The sequence below is a fragment of the Brugia malayi genome (genome assembly GCF_000002995.4).
Source record: "Brugia malayi strain FR3 genome assembly, contig: Bm_v4_Chr3_scaffold_001, whole genome shotgun sequence".
NCBI lineage: Eukaryota > Metazoa > Nematoda > Chromadorea > Rhabditida > Onchocercidae > Brugia > Brugia malayi.
Window position 1 is genome coordinate 4,021,675 of NW_025062477.1, and position 19,677 is coordinate 4,041,351.

Sequence of the window (19,677 nt, forward strand, 5' to 3'; positions counted from 1 at the left end):
GTTAAAATTTATCCCATCAAATCATACACCTGAAAACGATTAGGTAAAGCAATTACATTCCAAATGTATTAGAACAAAACAAAAAAAAAAAAAACTTTCCATTTTAATTTCTACTACTTCCTCTTTTTTTTTGTTGTTTATACCTCTTTTAATGGCAATTTCGTAAAGCTGTTCAGTTACCATTTTAAATTTTCTGCTAATCCTAAATGAATTCATTTATTCAAAGTAAATATCCATGGGAAATTGTTGTTAGTGGGTGATAAAATCAAACTATTATTTGTAATATAAATTAGAGATCTTCCATATCATCATCATACAATACTACTTTCATTTAAAATTGAAATGTTTCATTCTTTTCTGCATTAGAAATGATATAAAATTAGATCAAATCATCAATTTTGCTCATAATAGTTTCACAAATTTACGTAAGTCATATTTTGAAAAAAAAAAAAAAAATTATTGCTTCTAAAATTATAGGGTAAAAAGGAATTCAATGCATAAATTTTTCATCTAGTCATTACTATAGACAAAATTCCAGTCTACAGGGAAATAAAATATATGCTACAGAATATTGGAATATGTACAATTTACATCATTATCCATCAAATGACACATTAAAAAAAAAAAAAAAAAACGTTATTACTTTTTCGAGCAAGAGCTTAATAATTGGTTAATAGTGCACCATTCATTCACAAGAATGATATAATTTAATATCATCATTCTATCTCAAAATCAAATTAAAAAAAAAATTTTTTTTTTGTTATAAATCTTATTACAAAAATCTTCATTTTCTTTTTTTTCTTCTCAAATATTTTTGATGAAAAAAATTTTCACCTTATTAACCACGAATGATTTTTCTTTCTTTCAATATTAGTTTCAGAACTGTTAAAATTAAACGAAAAAAAAAAAGAAAAGAAAAAAAAAACCTGAATTCAGATCAACATCATAAATTAACTCTAACAACAAATGTTTTCCATATTTTTATTAAAAAAGAAAACTTAGTAACAAGTATATATTATAAAAGAAAAGAGGAAGTTGAACAGAAATGGAAAATTAATTCCTTACGTTTTTTTTTTTTTTTTTTGAAGAATAATTCCTTGAAAAATACACTCCATTTTTTTTTCCTTCATTAATACTACGAAAAAAAGAACTTTAAAATCAAGTCTTAATTTTCAAAATCTCGACCTAGGGATCATACCATTTCCCGTGTAATGTTTTTGTGAATTATGAATAATGTATTAGAGAAATAACGAAAGTTAAAGAAAAAATATATATATATATATATAATTTCTTGTACATTTAAATGAAAAATTTCTATTGAACACAAATTCTTCAATTCACTGTTACTGTCAGTGATATTTACATCAATATATTTTATCAAATTCCTATGCTAATAGACCTAACGCCACTTCCAAAGCATAAAATTAAAAAAAAAAAAACACCAAATTTTGCATACATTCTTAGAAGCAAAATAAGATTTCTCGATTCCGAAAAATTAACATATTTGTTATACCGCAAAATTTGATATTTTAAAGCAAATCACAACAGATGGATAAACAAACAAACCGATGGATCGTTATGACTGTGATTTGAAGAATGTTTATGACAGAAATGTTGCAATAGAGAGGAAAACAGTCGTAATGGTGATGGTAATTTTCGTATCCTGATATGTCTTAGTGAGGAGGAACGTTGCTTATTAGACAATAAATTATGATTTGAAAGTGACATCGAATCACATATGAAGAATGTTGATTTAGCAACAACACAAATAATAATAGCAATATCAGACGTTATCAGTATAAATAAAAGATGTTTATATTAGCAGTTAATAATATTTCAATTTCATTTTCACTTCATATTTTCATTCATCTATCAATCTCTGCTTCATTGTGTCTTCAATAACAAAGAAATAAATTTTGATAATAGCGCCCCGATCAAGCTACAAATTTTTATGTTGCTATTAACGAAAGAAATGGACTTTTTAAAATACACAGCACGAAACATATGCATCGTCAAACTTTTCGAATAAAAAGTTTAAATTGGTAAATGCTTAAAAGATGCTTGATAAATAACCGTCATCTATTGCTGAAAAGAATAGCTTTCAAACAATTTTACCAACAAGACTTGGTCTCTATCGATGCTTAATCTAACTGTCATGCCTAATATAAGCCTAACCTCAACCATACCACTTCCTTGCTAAGCTTCGCTTCATCAAACTGGGTTTCAACTAAATGAGCCTTTATAGAAATGCTGATATACAGCTCAATATTATCCCATCCTTTCTCCTTTCTTAAATGCTGCTCATCGTTTTTTTTTTTTTTTCACCCCTCCAAAAAACAAATGTTCGCTTTTCCGGAAGGGAAGCATCACTATATACTTTTAACTCCCAAAAATATTAACTTTTCTTTCTCAATTTTTCTTTTCCCGTATGTTAAATAAATACCTTCATTCTTTATAATATCAACTATCGAATGCCTTTCTAGTTAATACCATCCTTTTTCCCATCATCAATTTTCATTAAGGCTCTGTTTAAGGCATACACAAATGTCTAGACATTTCAGTAAATTTTATGAAATGTAAATAACGTGAAGATAAAAATGAATGAATAGAATAATAAATTAGGACATCAATAAACAACATACTACTGCTAACTACATTCCTTTATTGTTTATCATCTACATCTCAATTTTCAAACCAGATGAATTAAGTAAATAAGTGAATGAATTAGTCAGTGAATGAGTGAATTAGATGAATGATTATACAATTGAAATAGAAAGCACGCTATTAACGAAATAGGTAAAAATAAAATAAAAGAATATGTTTCAAAGGATTGGATATATAATCCCTTATCCAGAACCTTCTTTTTCTTTTCAGATTCAAGCTTACTTTTTTTTATGTAACATTTTTTTTACAAAAGATGCAATGTTAAACATTTTTTTTTTTAACTTTACTGCTAAATGATGAGCAATTTCAAGATGAGTATCAAGAAAAGAGAAAAAATGAAAATGGGGAAGAAAAGATGAATTTTAATGAAATGAATCTTTCATTTTATCAAGAAAAGCTAAAACATATAAACAGCAGCAGCAGGAAATAGAGAAAACGATAAAAAGAAAACCAAACAAAGCCCTTTTCACCCCAAAATTTTTAACTGGTTCAGACTTTTCTCCCTCGAATAGTTTTGTTTCATCCATCTAACCATCCATCCATCCATCCATCCATCCATCCATCTATCCATCCGTTCATTCATTCATTCATTCATTAATTCAGTCTTTCTTCTTTTTCATCTGCCTTTTTCTTCTTTACCTCTTGACAAGTAAAGTAGTAAATAACCGATAAACGTTGCAATCCTTCCTCTTATCTACATCCATCTTTCAACCCGTATAGCAAGCATACATCAAGCCAGATCTTAATGGACTTTTTCATCATTTCCCACATATAAACAGCTGCTTCAACATAATCAACTTACCATATTCCAAAATTTGTATTTCATCTTACTTCTCCTCCTATATCACACCTCTTTCCCACACTAATTATAAAAGTAAAATCTCATTTTACAAGTAAAAACATTGAACAATTCTGTACAACATCTACAAGTCAAGCTAATATACATATACAGTAAAGCTAATATACATACATATAGCGTTCATTTATTACTTCTACGTTAAATAACTGACAAGAAACTAATCATACAAATATTTCAACTAATTAATGTAAACATCTCCCAAATTGCTATATTTAAGTTATAAACTATGAACAGACAAAAAGCAAAAACTAATTACTGAAATCTCAAGTCTTCGAACATCATTCCTTAATTGTTTTCGTTACTCACTTCAACTGTCTGCCAACCACAATCCAGCTCTCAATCATGCAAACTTCGATTTACGATTCGCTCTGTTCATCTTCCAGTTTATATTTTCTTCTTTTTGAATGCTAATATGCTATATCATGAAATTTCTTAATAAAATTGTCTATTTTTTAAATGTTTTGTTCCCTAAGAACGACTTTAAACTAGAAAAAATTAACAGAAGAGAAATGGAAAAGAAGAGGCACTGCTAAACTAAGCAGCAGAAAACTTAAAAAAAAAAAAAAAACTTAAAAATCCAAGGCGCTTCTGGATCGAATAGAGAATTTTTTCTGTACCCTATCATCAGAAGAAAAAAAACATTGAACAAATTAAATAAATAATATCATAAAATATGAAAGAAACCTTTTCCATGCAACTCACTCACACATGGACATTAAAAAACTAACCAAAAAACTATGAATTATTCTTGATACCTAATCAAAATAGATTGGAAAGCTTTAAATTCTCTTACGATGCAAAGATCTCAGTTTGAAATCAATAATAATTTTAAGAGAAATACGCAGAATACATACCAACATATAGGATGAAGCTGTACCAACCTGCAACTTTATTTTTTTGCCTTAATACTTGATATCCATAATCTGTTACGTCATGTTAAAAGGGGTAATAAAAATCACTGCTCAGTAATAATGCAGCCAAATTTGAAAAAAAAAAAAAAAAAACTTTATGTTAAAAAAAAAAAAAAAAAAAAAAAAAATCAGAATTAGACCTCCAAATTGTGATTACTGCTTGATGAAGTACAACTACGCAATGAATTTCTATCCTCATTACTTGTCGGCAAACTATCACTGTCTTTCGATGTACGATCTGACACCGATGTTGTGGTTGTGGCACTTGAATTTCGTGCAGATACTTGCCTCATATCTGAAAGATTTCCTTGTCTAAAGATAAAAATTTCTTTGATCTCAATTAAGTATGTGACGAATTCAGACCCCTTAAAGCTTTTGAAGAATTTTTTTCCTCAATGATTATAACATTAGTACCAAAATTGGCAGTCATCAGTCCCTGCATCAACTCTCGAATCTTCTTGACCCAATGCACTTTGCACTGTTCACTAGCTGCTTTCAATTCCGTACGCATTTCCGTATTTGGCTCATTTCCCTGACGCAATGCAAATTTGCTCGCATCACCTTCCACATGCTCACAGACATTGACCTCAGCCAACTGAAATTGTAAGAACATTTTAAATAAATGACAATTGATAACAGCAATATTATTCCTTATGCTCTTCAATGTTATCAACAGGTGGCAATAATCAACACTAAACAGTGTAACTGAACAGCTTAATCCAAGTTATGACCATTATTACAGTGAAAATTTCAATATCCATATATTTCAGCCAATTCTTTTTCTCTCATTCTATTTCCTTTATCGTAAGTATTTTTCAAATATGAAAACGCTTGCCATCAGATGAGTTTTGTAGGTATATTTGATTGCTCGACTTGATAATTCTGTTTTCTTTGCGAACACAACGCACAGTTCAAACAGGAAGACTTGCCTTTCTCGACCTTTCTTGAAATACGCTTTGGGATCCCAAACCAAAAATGATTCTTGCATCACAAAATCACCAAGAACACCAAGTTTCTGAAAATAATTTTTCCCCAAAAATAAATCGAAATGATTTGTATAGAACGAAAAACATAAAAGTTATAGGAATGGATAACATCAAAACAAATAACTCAACAAACAGAATAATGTTAGCTTTCGTAATGACATTCTCTGATATAAGTGAACTGATATATTCTCATATTTTGATTCTACCTCAGTATACCTTATTCTACCCTCATTATCACTGATCTACAGCTAACACTTGCAAACAATTTAGAAATAATTTTAAAACTAATAATAAAGAAAAAAACGAATTCACTTTATAATTTTCAAAATTGCCAAGATGCATAAGATCGTTGGCTCGTCGTGGCACGCTAACGACTACATCATAAGCTTCCTGCAATATTTTAAACAAAGATATACACTTCATTCATTTTCAAAACATTAAAAAAAAATATCTGATATTTGCTATAAACAGCGCATTGCAAGGTTACAAACTCTTATTTGGTAATGCAAATTCTTACACTACCAAAGTATTTAACTTGCATTAACTGTAGTTAGCAATCTCTTAAATCAGTGCCGCAATGTATGGCAAATATGATATAGTACAGTTTATGATTACCCACTATTTATCCTATCAACAAATGATTTGCTCTATGGATTCTAAAAGCATATTTTAAGCTAGATTTCTTTATTGTCAAAAAACTAAATATTGAAATGGTATGCAAACATACCCTGATTTCATCAACATTATGCTTGCAATTTTTCAACAGTTGTTCAAGCATTAAACGATATCGCGTAATTCGTTGAACAGGCTTGATTACCAAAGATGACAAGTCCTGACTGTGTTCCAAACCACTTGTTTCACGAATTTCCTAGAGTTAAACAAGTTGAAAATCTGAGAAAAATTTTTGAGTAAAAAAGAAAAATCAAAAATTTCAGTAAGAAATCAGGAATGTTGTTAATTCCATTTTAGTCTTAACCAAAGAAAGAAAAAATACACCCTTTTCTACATGTTGAAATGATAATGAAGTTTAATGGTTAATAAATGCGTATGACTTATTCCAATAAAATGTATCCACAGCTAGTAGTCATCTTTTTGAATATATCTTGGGTATAATTATCATTTTTTCATTAATTAATGACTCATCTAGTCATTACTGCAACATGAAACATAAGATTTCATTGGAAATGATATTACTGAGACAGTAAACAAAAGAAAAGAAAAATGACAATTCACTTGTAAGAAACAGTATGCAAATATACTAACCGAAAAGAATTGCATAGCTTCTGGCAAAGCAATAATGTAATTATTTTGTTCTTTGTTAACACAATATTCCGTATACAAAGTATTTAGCATTTCAACGGAAAATATGAAACAATAGCCCACATCTTCTGGATCATTTTCGTGTTTGATCAATTCCGGCAGAAATACTCTGAAAATATTGATTTTAAAAAATTTAAAAAGCTAAAATAAAACGCTCAATTTTAAACAGAAGATCTAAACAATGACATAACCATTCTCTATAATGTGTTATGTAAAGGCAAATGGTTAAGATTATATAAATAAATGGAATGAAGCGCTACTTTATACAATTAACACCAATTTACTTATTGTGAATCATAACTTCGGTGACTGGCAGTTTATAATTGTTTTAAATCATATTAAACATGACTTATCAATGGATAAAGTACTTTTTTATTTAATGCAATAATTACAACATATATTTCTCTACGCTCAGAAACATTTTTTACATTGTTAAAGCAATTCTTTTTTTCTTTAGTACTGTGGATAGCGATTAAGAATTTACCACACGAACAGTACGAATACACGAATATTTTGCTTTGAAATTGGAAAAGATAATTTTTATTTTTTGTAATTGTGAAAATACTAACTCATTATGAAATTTATAAAGTTGTTCGATATTGCTGAAAATTTCCTTCTCTTTACCGCGAATTGCTAGAGGTAATGTATCATTTGCTGCACGATATGCACTTAGGTAATATTTAATACATTTATGCAAGTCTTCGATATAATCTTTTTCAGACTTAATCAACTCCATCATTGGCTCTCTAAAATAACAAATAAAAAATATTAAGAAATAATTCAGAATAGCGGATAACACATGAAAAATATCAAGATATGGAATATATATATATAAAAAGGTGGCTTAGCTTATAAAATACCAAACAAGATTTGATATATGAAAAGACATATCAATGTCAAGAAATGTCTTTAATTTACCTCATCTTACGTTTTTCTTCATTAGCTAATCGTTCGACCTCAATTTTTGCTTCAATATTCGAATCACTTTTTCTATCCAAAGAAAATTCATCTTTCTGCAAACAATTATAATTACACTGATATGAATCATTTAATATGTATTAACTTATAATTATAGAAAATAGCAAAGATTTAAGGAAGAAAGATAGAGTTAAGCAAATGTATGCATATTTTGATAAACAAACCGCTTTATTTACATCCAGTTTTCGCCCGAGTGCTCCGGAAAGTAAATTTTCATAGTCAGCAAGGCGCATGGAAAAATGTTCATAGCTTGATCGTACATCAAGCATTTTTCGTTCGATGGCATCACAATGGTGATCTAGCACGGACAGGAATTTTTCAGCCAATTCAAGCATCATTCGAACTTTCAACCTTTTTTGCTGAAAGAAAAGAAAGAAAATGTGAACTCCTAGCTGAATTTTTTAGCTTTATATTTCGTTTAATGTAAACATATTATTATTTATGGATCATAGTAAAGCAGATTATACGTATACTCATTAAATAAATTAGCAAAATAAAAAAAAAAATACAAAAACAAGAACAGCGAAATAAAGAAATGAATAATTATATGTACAACTCTTATTTGCGTCTAGTTTAGATAGAAAAGAAAAACCTTTGCTTCAGCTTTGAATGTCATATATTCATCCATGTATGCTTCTAAATTTTCTCGATTCGCCATGTTTAATTGCCTTTCCAAACACTGCTTTAAAAATGTTTCACCTTCAACAGCTATCCACTCAGCATTCTGCAAAAACTAATTGTTATTATAAATACGATTTAGTTTTGATTTCAAATCCATTAAATCTAAAATTTGAAAATAGAAACATTCAAGAACCGTAATGATATTGTCTGCTTAACAGATAATATCTGAAGTATCACCTCAGTGGCCGTGGCTTCAAGAAGACATGCTTCATGACAACGATCAAGTTGTTGCTTTTTCCGCATCCATAAATCCAGAATTTTCATTTGTCGCTTACGCAAATTTTCCTTAAGAGCTAAAAGGCGCGTTTCATGTATTCTTATATGTTCTGTTGATGCCTCACAACGTCGAATATATTTCAGAAACATCTCTGATGTTTTCTGCCCGTATGAACAACCCTGTAATTACTTTAATAAGCACAAAAAGGATCTGTTGTCTACAAGTACATCAAAGAATTTGAATCAAAACAAGATATGAAACTAACTGAATCAAAATAAGATATGAATATAAACCTTTAGAAATCTCTCTTTATATTCCATATGTTTCGATAACAAGCTTGACATATGATGCGCTCGATCTTTAGCATCTTCTCCATTTCTAATTTGGCACCAGTCTTTCGAACTCATACTGTATTCTTTCTCGAGCTGGTCCAAAATTGGCATGACCTACAAAAATTTAGAAAATTACTTGATAAACGATGGAAATTAATTATTATTATTTTATATATATATATATACCGAAGTATTACTGGTAGTATTTCAGACTTTCATCGTTATTTGTTGTATAATAATAAATTCATGAAACTTCTGATTAATATATGACAAAATATTTCCGTCTCAAATAACATTCAACTACCTACAACACTGGATTTCGTTAAAACTATTTTTGTCCCATACAATTAAATAGCATCATTTATAGTAATATAATGTGGCATAATATCGATTATGCAAACTTTAATTAATATTCACTAAATTTAAATTTGTGCTATAATTCCATTGCTTTTATTGGGAGTACTAAAAGTCATTCATCGAACGAATAAGGTGATATTCGATTCCACTTTTTTTCTGTTAATTAGCTAAGGCACCAAATCATTACCTCTAAAATGTCCAAATAGAATCCTCTTTTAAAAGAACGACCTTTTTCTCCTTGCATACACGTTTTATCTGCGCCTGATAGCGGAAGAAGCTTATACATCCTACTTAACGGATTTAATTTCTTCTTATAATGTTTTAATGACATCTATTCCTTTATTAGTATCGAGAAAAAAATCGTCGCTATTTATGTATGATTAAAAGAAATCATAAAAAGGCTTTATGAAAAGAAACATAAAGGGAAAACTTACTCCCTGATGTAGTGTTTTGTAGCACACAACACCGGCTTTAATTAATTTATTCCTTTCTTCTGTAACACCTACTAATCGTCTCCAACGATTTAGTACTTCTTCATTCAAATCATCTACCAAGCGGACATCAACACCACCGCTGCTAATCAGTTGGTCGGTTTTATTCAAAAATGCACTTGTTGTACGACTAATACTCTAAAATTAACATCTGTGAAGTTTTAAAGAAGGAACCCTTTTAAGCTCTTCTCTGGGACTCAAGCATTTAAATACTTTTATTTTATTTTATTTTTTTGCAAAATTTCAAGGTTCACTTCCGAATTTTGTATCACTAGGCGACATACTAAGTTCTGAAGAAATGTTTGATAATAACCGAAGACTACTAAGATAAGTAATCAAATTTAAGATGTACAACTTTGATTATACTATTAACATTTTATAAAATTAGATGGAAAAAAGGTTTCGCAATTGATCAATTCAAAAATTTAAAGACGTAACGATTTCATAAAAGGTTAAACAAGTCTTTCAAAACTCACTCATTTCACTACTGCAAATGAAATTAGCACACTCAGAGGGAAACGTGGCAAATGAGAAGAGAGGAACACTATCTATCATTCCTCATGAATGATTAGTAACTGTCAGCATTTTGTATAAAACGTTATGCAAACAATGTGTTTATAGGAATGATTTTTAAAAATTAAAATTGAAATTTAAACGACTTCATTTAGTCAAACTGCTTTAAATAATATGAATATCAACAAAAGCACATAATATAATCAGTCAGTACCGGATAAAAAAGAATTTAAGAAAGAAAAAATGCTCTAAGCTTTTAAAGGGCTGAGTTGCTTATTCAAGAAGCTAATAAATCAAAATGTGATGTGTAAAGGTGAGGAATATGGATAATTCACCACACATATATCAACAGCATGACTCGAATAAAGCAGAAAAACTTAATATAAATTTAATTCAGAAAAAAATTTAATTCGAGTATCATATTCATAATTGGTGAAACTTCAGTAGGCTATTTGAAAGCTCCCTTTTTATCAGGAAGTGTTGAAAACCGAAGCAAAGACAAAAAGTCTCTTTGAAAACAGATGATACTAGAAAGAATATTAAAACATCGGTTTTAGCTTATGAAAAAATTTACCTCGATAGCATGCTGAAACTGTTTGTGAGCAGCCTGAGCAGCTAGAGCTTCTTCCAAAGAAATCGGAATTGTATTCATGTGAAGTAATTTTGTTTCTTCATATTGCATTTTTTGTATTGCAACTGCTGCCATTGCGCGTGCACGATTGAATTGCATGCACTGCTCAATTCGATGATGTGTTTCCTGTGCTACCTGAAGTAAACAAAAATAAAATCGATAAAACCATATTTTAACATATCAAAATCTCTTTTTCATTATACACTTATAATATGAATGCCAGTCAAGAAGACTGCATGTGATTTACCTTAATGATTGTAAAATTTATAATTTAAACCACTTACTATTATATCATGTACAATTTAATAGAATTTTATTAGTTTAATTGATAACTTCACATTTCTTACTTCGGAAAAGTTTCATAAAAACAAAAATAAAAATAGCAGTAATAAAACACGAAATACTATATTTGCACAAGCGAAAATTTTAACAAAATTTACATAAAATTTTACCAGCCACATCTAATAACATTCACCAAAAAATACCTTATCTAGAAAATAATCAATTTGGTTGATAGTGATAGCATCTTCCATGTTAGTAATAAAAGAATTATTAAATAAATTAACCTGCATTACTTCACGTTGACAATCCGTCAGTTGTTGTAAGCTAGTAATAATCACATCGGTGGCTAGGATACCTTCTGTATTAACGAGTGTAGATTCGTTGTCTCGAAGCGCCTTTAAATAAAATTTATTAAAATATATGCCCTTATTTTAATAAATCTAAAAAAATAAATGTCAGTCAATAGATCTCAATAGTGATCATTTCTATAGCTACTCCTTTGACTAATTAAACCATGAAACATTGTCCGAAATAGCCTTCCTATTTCCTCAATTTTGCATCTTCTCCCTCTTTTTCATCCTTTAAAAAAAGAAAAAATATTTGACATATTCATTTTCCCTAAACTAAAAAGAAAAAAACGAAATCTTCTATCATACGAAATACTAAAGTGCAATAATAAAAGAGTCAACAATCATGCTAGTGCCAAAACGCTTAAAGGATTGAAAAAGGATTATTCGTGGTTGATTATTCATATCAAATATATAACAAGCAATCGAATTTCATAAGCAAATGACCAATGGATTAGAGTGATTGTCCATTGTCCCTTTCTACGCAACATTTCACATCAAAAATTAGTTGGAGGAAAATTTATAAAAACAAAAAAGTTCAGATTTGTAAAAAAAATGACTACGTCCAAAAAATGACCACTAGTTTCGTAAGATTTGAGCAAAACATGCCATCAGTACGAGAATGAAGAGAAGTATAGAAAAAGTGTAAGAAATATTTGCTGTAAGTTACCAATATTCTGCTTGTTTCATTTCAAATAACGAAAAAACTTTATCTTTCTTATTAATTGTTAACGATAATTTTCCTTTTTTTTTGTCCTTCATAATAAATGGGAATTTAATCAACAAATTTGATACTTATGCAGGAACTAAGCAAAGATATGGCAAGTATATTCATTCATCATATCGAACAGAAACGATCAGAAGTGAACAGAAATAAGGCATTAATTTGAAAAGATGTAAGAATGGCAAAAGACTAAGAAATTTTCATAATAACACTTATTAGTCATGGTAAATAATAAACAGTTATCAAATAATATAAGTTTTAAAGAAGTTTTTCCAGAAATCTACTCAAAATCTTGATAGTAAAGCTCAAATTTGAAAATTGAAATGCTAATTTCAAAAGCTTTTATAAAATACAGTCATAATTTTCTTTTTTTAATAATGATTTTATAATAATAATAAAATAATTCACGGACCTCGAAGTCTATTACCAAAATACCACATAAGGTAATAATTTAAATTAACGTAATACTGAAAAACTAATTTATGTCAGAGTAACAAGAAATTTTAATAAAAAAAAGTGACTGTAAACTTCTGCATAAAACTTAAAAGTTTCAGATTCTTAAAATACTAAGAGAATCACAATGAAGTAGGTGATTATTTTTCTTGAGCAAGTACTGCATAGATATTGTTATAATTTCATTTTAGCTAAAAATACTTTATGATGGATAAAAGACTACCTGTAGTAGTTCAGCAGCATTATTTTTTATTCCAGTGACAGCATTTTTAACCTGAGTAGTATTATCATCTTGATATGGTAGAATGTGTTCTGCACGTTCAGCAAAATTATTAGATTTCACCAAGGCCACCATATCTTCTCGCCAGTTCTGCAAAAACTAAGATGAAGGAATAATCCCAGAATGATTGCATAGTGTAATAAATTTCTTATATATACTGCTACCACTTCGATCTAAAATAAAAATCTAAACTTATGTAAAAGTTAAATCCAATTATTTTTGTACAAAATAAGTTCTTACAAAGTTCAGATTGAAACATAAGGAAATATGTGATATGGGAAACGATGAAATATTCAATGCAACGCTTAAAACCTAGTCCACATTATTAAGCCTTATCACAAAAATCTCATCATATGAATTTTCTTATACCTTAAGTTGTTGAATAATCTGTTTGCAATCCTTGACAAAAACTGCAAATTTTACACCAAGCTGAAGAGATCGTCTTTGATGTGGCCAACGATCAGCTAATTTTGCATGCCGCTGCTCTACAAATTAGAAAATTTGAACTGATGAATCAATTTAGATAAATAATTAGATATAATTTAGGGTGTTACTAATAATTTAGAAATAAATCACAAACAAACTACTCACCAATATCATTGATTAAACGCTCGATGACAGCAACTACATCATGATTATCAATGTTCATCATTTTAGCTTGTTGTTCCAGTGCTTTGATCAGCTGATTTCCTTCACCAATTGTAGTCGCATACGCCTAAATGCTAAATGTCTTTAAAAAATGAAATCGAATCAAAATTTTAATCGTCCTAAACAGAAGATATAATTTTCAGTCCTATGCTAAGAATTTTGAAATTTCATTCTTCATCAAGGAATTATAAATTTCATATAGTATTAAGTATGAAAGGAGAATCAACCTGTGCCGTTGCATCACTTTCAATCATCCACTCTTCTTTACGACGTTCACCTTCTTGAACATTTGTAGAAACAAAATCATACTGACTACTCTTCACCTCCATTCGTCCATACCATTCCATAATTTCACTGTAATGTGTGTGGAACAAAACCGATTTATTCAGCAAATCTCGTCGTGCTTCAACCTAGAAGTAACTTTTCTTCACTTATAATATCAAAAGTATGGATCTTTAAAGACATTTTTGGTTATAATAGATGCAAACAAAAAAAAAAAGTCTAAAAAGAAATACTGACTCTAACGGAGAAAGCTTCAATTCGTCTCCTCAATTCTTCCACTACAATACTCATCTGCTGTACATCGCATTCACCTGAAATTACAACACTTTGTTTTTAACATCTACAGTTATTAAAACTTATTTCAATCACTAAAAGTTATTATAATTTAATTAAATCAAAGCAATGGTAGGCTGAAAGTATAGTTGGCGTATATTTTCAAAGTAGTGAGTGAGCATGCTAAGAAGAGATTTTCTGGGCTTGCTTTAGCGATGAATATTTTTTATGTTCGAACTGTTACCCGAAAGACTTATAGGTAAGTAAATGAAATAAATGGACTCGTAATAAATAGTAGCTTGTTTATCAGAAATGACCTATACTGAATCTGAAATAAAGCACTTTTGGTATTACGAAAATGTGAACTGAAGCTAATGGTATGAAAGTTTTTGAAAGTTGGAATTATAAATTTTGTAAACCATACACGCAAAAAAAGAAAAAATAAAAAACTATATGGGGAATAAAAACTTGCCGGACTCAATGATAGTATTAGAAGCGGTAAATAATTTTTCCGCGTTTGAGTAGGTATTAGAGGCTACCGACCGGAAATGACTATGATTCCTTTGTAAAACTTTTGCTTGCGATAAATTATTACCAATAGCAGTATTTTTATTTAGGTATGCATCACCATGTTCTTCTAACCATTGAAGAACCTGAAACAATCAAAAGAAAATGTTCTAGCTTACATGTTATAGTTCCTGTATTACATATATTCAAATGCCTTTTATTCTTAGGACTTTAATGTTATTAATTAATAAGGTGCTTGTACATATCCTAAAAAAGATTCCGAAAGTGTTAAATTTTCGAAATAGTTTTTAATAGAACCATAGTCTTCAAACTAGTTTTCAGTTTCCAGCGATCTTCTAACAACGAAACATTCGCTTCACTGTAGAAAACAAGATTATACATCAATGAGAAATTTAAATTAAGTCACCCACGCACTTGACGTTAGATTTATGGCTTGAGACATTTGGTCATACACAACAATTGGATGACTTAAGATTGCCTTCGAAAATATTTGCAAAAAAAAAAAAAAAATAAATAAATAAAATAAGAACCAACTCTATGAGTATCTGTTTCAAAAGCAATCAGTGCAAGTCTGGAATGTAAACGTAGCTTTTTGGCCTGCCATTGAGAGTGTAATTCTTTATGTGCTCGAGTTATTTGTTGAATCAAATCGACAACATGCTTGTAAGCATTATTCTGTCCAACTGCATCGCTTGCTAAAGTTTTTAGGATTTGCGTTAAGGAGCGGCCATCACCAACAGCCTGAAATGGTTACTCATTTAAGATTAATAAGGATCACTTAAAATGCCACTTAAACAAAATTACTTGGCACATTTATAATTTAGTTAAACTAATCCATTCACTTAACTTTTGAAATGGTGTTCTACTGTTAAGTAATACTTAATTTTATCAATTTAATAAGTCTTTGTTAATTTGATCTCATGGGAACAGTATTCTTCTTTAGTTATCTCTTTTAAGTTTATCCACTGTAGATCAAACAAAAGTATTTCCTTGCAATTAAGGACAAGAAAAAAAGCAAATCTTTGACCTAACCACAAACAAAAAGAAGAAATGTATTAATACACTCCAATTAAACATTACTTAAAAGCACTAAAAATTATGAAAATTATGTAATCTTTCAACAAATCACATAAGGTTGCAACCTCATGCAGCAACCTGTTTGATAACGTTTCTTTAAACCCGCATCAAAAATCTTATCAATTTTACTTCAGCATATGTTTGCAAAATCATTTCTCCAAAACGTTCGTGTTCAGCGATTGCCGCTTCCAATTCATCACCGGAATACTGACCCATCCGTCTGCCATTATCCAATGTAATGTTATGCAACCATGATGACATGTTTGACAAATACTGCAATGTCAATATACCAATAATGGAAATAAGTGAAAAAAAAATTAGCTTATCAAAATCAAAAATCCTCATCGATCAAGCCAGAATTTTTTTTTTTTCATTTTTAAATACAAAAATATAAGCAAAAAGTCAACTATAGCAAGTTTTTGTTGATGTCATTAAATCTTGAAACAAAAAATAATTAAAAGTTACAATATGGCTTTTACGATGAAAAGAAAGCGCCAAATCAAGAAGTCGAGAACGCTGTTCATTGACTTGTTTAAATCGTCGCCATTCTTCATCCAAATGCATCGCAACGTTTTCAATTTGTACTTTTCCGTAATTTCCAATTTCGCGAAGGCGTTTGGCAACCGTCATTACATGTGATACATTAACTTCAGTATTCTGCACAGTTCATCAATTATTTTGTAACAGCAAATTATATTTCATATTGTCATTTTTAGAATATGACTTTTAAAAAATCAGAAAAAGCCCATATGAAATCAGATCAGAATAATGAAAATCTTGTGGAAAAAGGCCCTAACCGCAAGATTTTCATTATTTTAATTTCACTTAACAAATCAAAACTGGTTTTAGAAAAAAACTTTACATTAGCTGCTGCGATAAAATCAAGATGTTCTGTAAGTAAGGCTGAAGTTGACTGCTCAGAATCACCAATTTCAAGAAGTCGTTGCATTGATAAAGCATAATGACTACGAATCCAATCGAACATCTAAATGTGAACTATTTTCTCAGAGAAATAAGCAAGGAGGAAAAGATATTTTAAAGAATGAGCACACTTTAAAGCATAAAGAGAACAGATGGAAAGGGAAAAGCTTTTTCGAAGAAAAGTAATCACAAAAATATCTACTTTATCTGCATCTTGCTCAAAAAGTTTGAGTTGATAGCAATGATCCAGCTTCTGGCGACGTGTTTCCCATTGTACAAAAATTTCATCTCTGAAGAACTCACCATTAAAGTAAGAATGTTAAAAAATAATAAAAAAATAAGAGTGAAAAAAAAATGCTTCATTAGGATTAATTTCAGGATTAATTTCACGTTCATTAGGATTAATTTCACGTTTCACGTTTCAATTTATAAAATTAAACAAACTTTGAGGTACGAAGCGAATTGACAAGGGATGCAAGATGAGGAAGGGCAGCAGTAAGGTCTGGATTAGTCGTTAGCAGTCCATTTGATGAATTATAATTATCATCGGGTGTTCCATCAGTACAGCCTGATATCCTTTGTTGCACCTGAAAAAGTAAAAAGGAAAGAAAACAACCTCAGAAATAAAATCAGCACGAAAATTCTTTCAGATTAGCTAGGATTGTTACAATTAATATCGATTAATATCGTTAATACCGAATTAATATCGAAAAATTAATATCGAATTAATTAGATTTTTAAATAATTTTTTTTTTTTGTTTTTACACTTACTCGTTCAACATCATATTGAATCCGTTCGATTGGTGCACCTAAGATTTTCTTCTTCAGAACAACATGTGCTGCTGTGGCACGTTCGGCTGTAGCAACATCAATTGGCATTTCACCATTTTTCATTTCTTCACGAAAATTTTCAAAATTATGCATAACATCAATCGTTTGCCATATTAACCTTTCCAATTCCTGCATATCCAATAATAGTTGCCTTTTTTTTCAAAAAATACTGCGACAAATTGTCCTTTCAAATAAACCAAATCAATGTCAAAAAAAAATTTGCTTTTGTATTAAGCAAATTTTCATGTGTAATAAAATGAAATTCTCGTCTTCTACTAAAAAAATTATATCGAAAAATAAAATAAGAGGAAACTGATTACCAATCTTGTCTCAAGCCATTCATCGTGATCATAAAATAGTGAACCACCTAAATCACGCGTTAACTGCGATGAGTCGATATATCGCGTAAGTCCTTCGACCGAAATCATTTGAATGTCAAATTTGTATTTTCCACTTGACACTGATGTCTTATGCTTCTCCCAGAATTTGTCCGGCTTAATTATCAAAACAGCATACACTTCCGCAGGAAAATGTTCCTACAATTAATAAATCAAGAACGAAAATAAAGAACTGTAACATATACATGGGGAAAACGTGATTCTAAGAATCAGGAAAACAAATATCAATTTTAAATTCTGAAGAGTATCACAAAATGCTTTACTTAGCACCCCAATTCTAAATTCTTTAAATTTCTTGAAATCTTCTTTTTCCAAAAGAAAAACACAAACAATATTTCTTTCAAAAGAAATTATCACTATGTATCCTCTTAAAATACAATATCCATACTAACCTGTATACATTTGAGAATAGGTTTAACATTATTCCACGTTGTGCCTTTACGCATGTCGATGATGATCGTAAATCCACGATCCTTGTAATCATCTCTGAAAAATTTACATCATCATTCAACATATCTAAATAGGTAACTATTTTATATTTTTTTTCTCAATTTACAATATTATAACCTTTCATCTACTAGCAGCTATGTAGTTTATTCATTTTTTTTTATCATAAAAAATAAAACCACTGTATTTTCCATTTAATTCACCAATCCCGGTGAATAATAGCGAAAATTTAATGTCTGCTTGATAGAAAATATCGTCATATCTGATACGCACAGAAATACCTCATCTAATAATCAGAATCCCAATTATAAATTGTGTAAATTACACTAAATTTTACACATCCGAAAAATTCAATCACTAAAAAAGTCCAGCTTTCAACTTATTTTTATCCTAAAAAATTTTTCAAAAATTTCTGCTAAAACTAACGCAGTAACAGCATGGAGATAAATAAGTATATTTCGAATATGATCGGGATTAATTGGCGTAGTATTTTCTCGAGCTGGGAAGATAATCACAGCCCGACCGTTCCTATCCCTTGCACCAGGTAATAAGGCCACACGATCACGTAACACGTGAAGGATATCCTCAGCTTTTGGACACCCATCTCGCATCTCTACTGATGATGCAACACTTCCGTCACCACGGACGTTTGATGTCCCAGACCAATTTTAGATCTTTGTTACAACGATTATCTGTATTTCTGTAATATGAAATGATTTCACACAACTTTCTTTCATAAATACCAAATACTCACAGTTCCACTCTTTCAAGAATTTCAAGAATTCACAGTAAAAATCCATAATAAACAATAATAATAATAATAGCAGAATAGATGACGTAGTTGCAAAATAAAACACTAACAGTGATGTTGCTTTATGAAATTTATAAAAATGATTTGTAGAATTTACGCATATTCTAATATTATACATTACTCTTCTGATGTTCTAACTGGATAGTTTATTGAACTTCGTAAGAACACAACGTTATATTAATGATAAAAAATCATAGAATAACGAATAATTAAAACTAATAATTGCAAATAATTATGATAATGGAATTCGATGTAATCATTGTTTGTAGTAAAATTTAATAGAAGGACTACATTAAGAAAATTTTATCACTTGTAAAATTTAAACTGAATTTAAACTTCATTTAAAAAGATTCGAAAATTTTAGGGACCAAAATTTTCGAATCTTATCTTAAAATCTTCTTAAAAATCTTATCAAAATCATAACGAAAATTATTG

General features: G+C 29.5%; 1 protein-coding gene across 1 annotated transcript; it reads right to left on the minus strand.

The window, feature by feature from the left end:
• Positions 1 to 4,774: 4,774 nt before the first annotated feature.
• Positions 4,775 to 19,042, minus strand: Bma-unc-73 (RhoGEF domain containing protein; the record flags this gene model as incomplete). Its single annotated transcript, XM_043079927.1, has 30 exons — positions 4,775 to 5,029; positions 5,270 to 5,449; positions 5,733 to 5,810; positions 6,148 to 6,288; positions 6,684 to 6,849; positions 7,310 to 7,486; positions 7,659 to 7,753; positions 7,883 to 8,077; positions 8,311 to 8,442; positions 8,577 to 8,795; positions 8,910 to 9,062; positions 9,740 to 9,934; positions 10,884 to 11,075; positions 11,507 to 11,617; positions 12,970 to 13,116; positions 13,396 to 13,511; positions 13,618 to 13,741; positions 13,902 to 14,084; positions 14,194 to 14,267; positions 14,702 to 14,882; positions 15,292 to 15,498; positions 15,964 to 16,107; positions 16,300 to 16,491; positions 16,697 to 16,819; positions 16,958 to 17,045; positions 17,200 to 17,342; positions 17,527 to 17,715; positions 17,907 to 18,122; positions 18,377 to 18,470; positions 18,858 to 19,042. 30 exons carry the CDS (start codon positions 19,040 to 19,042, stop codon positions 4,775 to 4,777), a joined length of 4,695 nt encoding a protein of 1,564 aa, XP_042935861.1.
• Between the last annotated feature and the right edge of the window lie 635 nt (positions 19,043 to 19,677).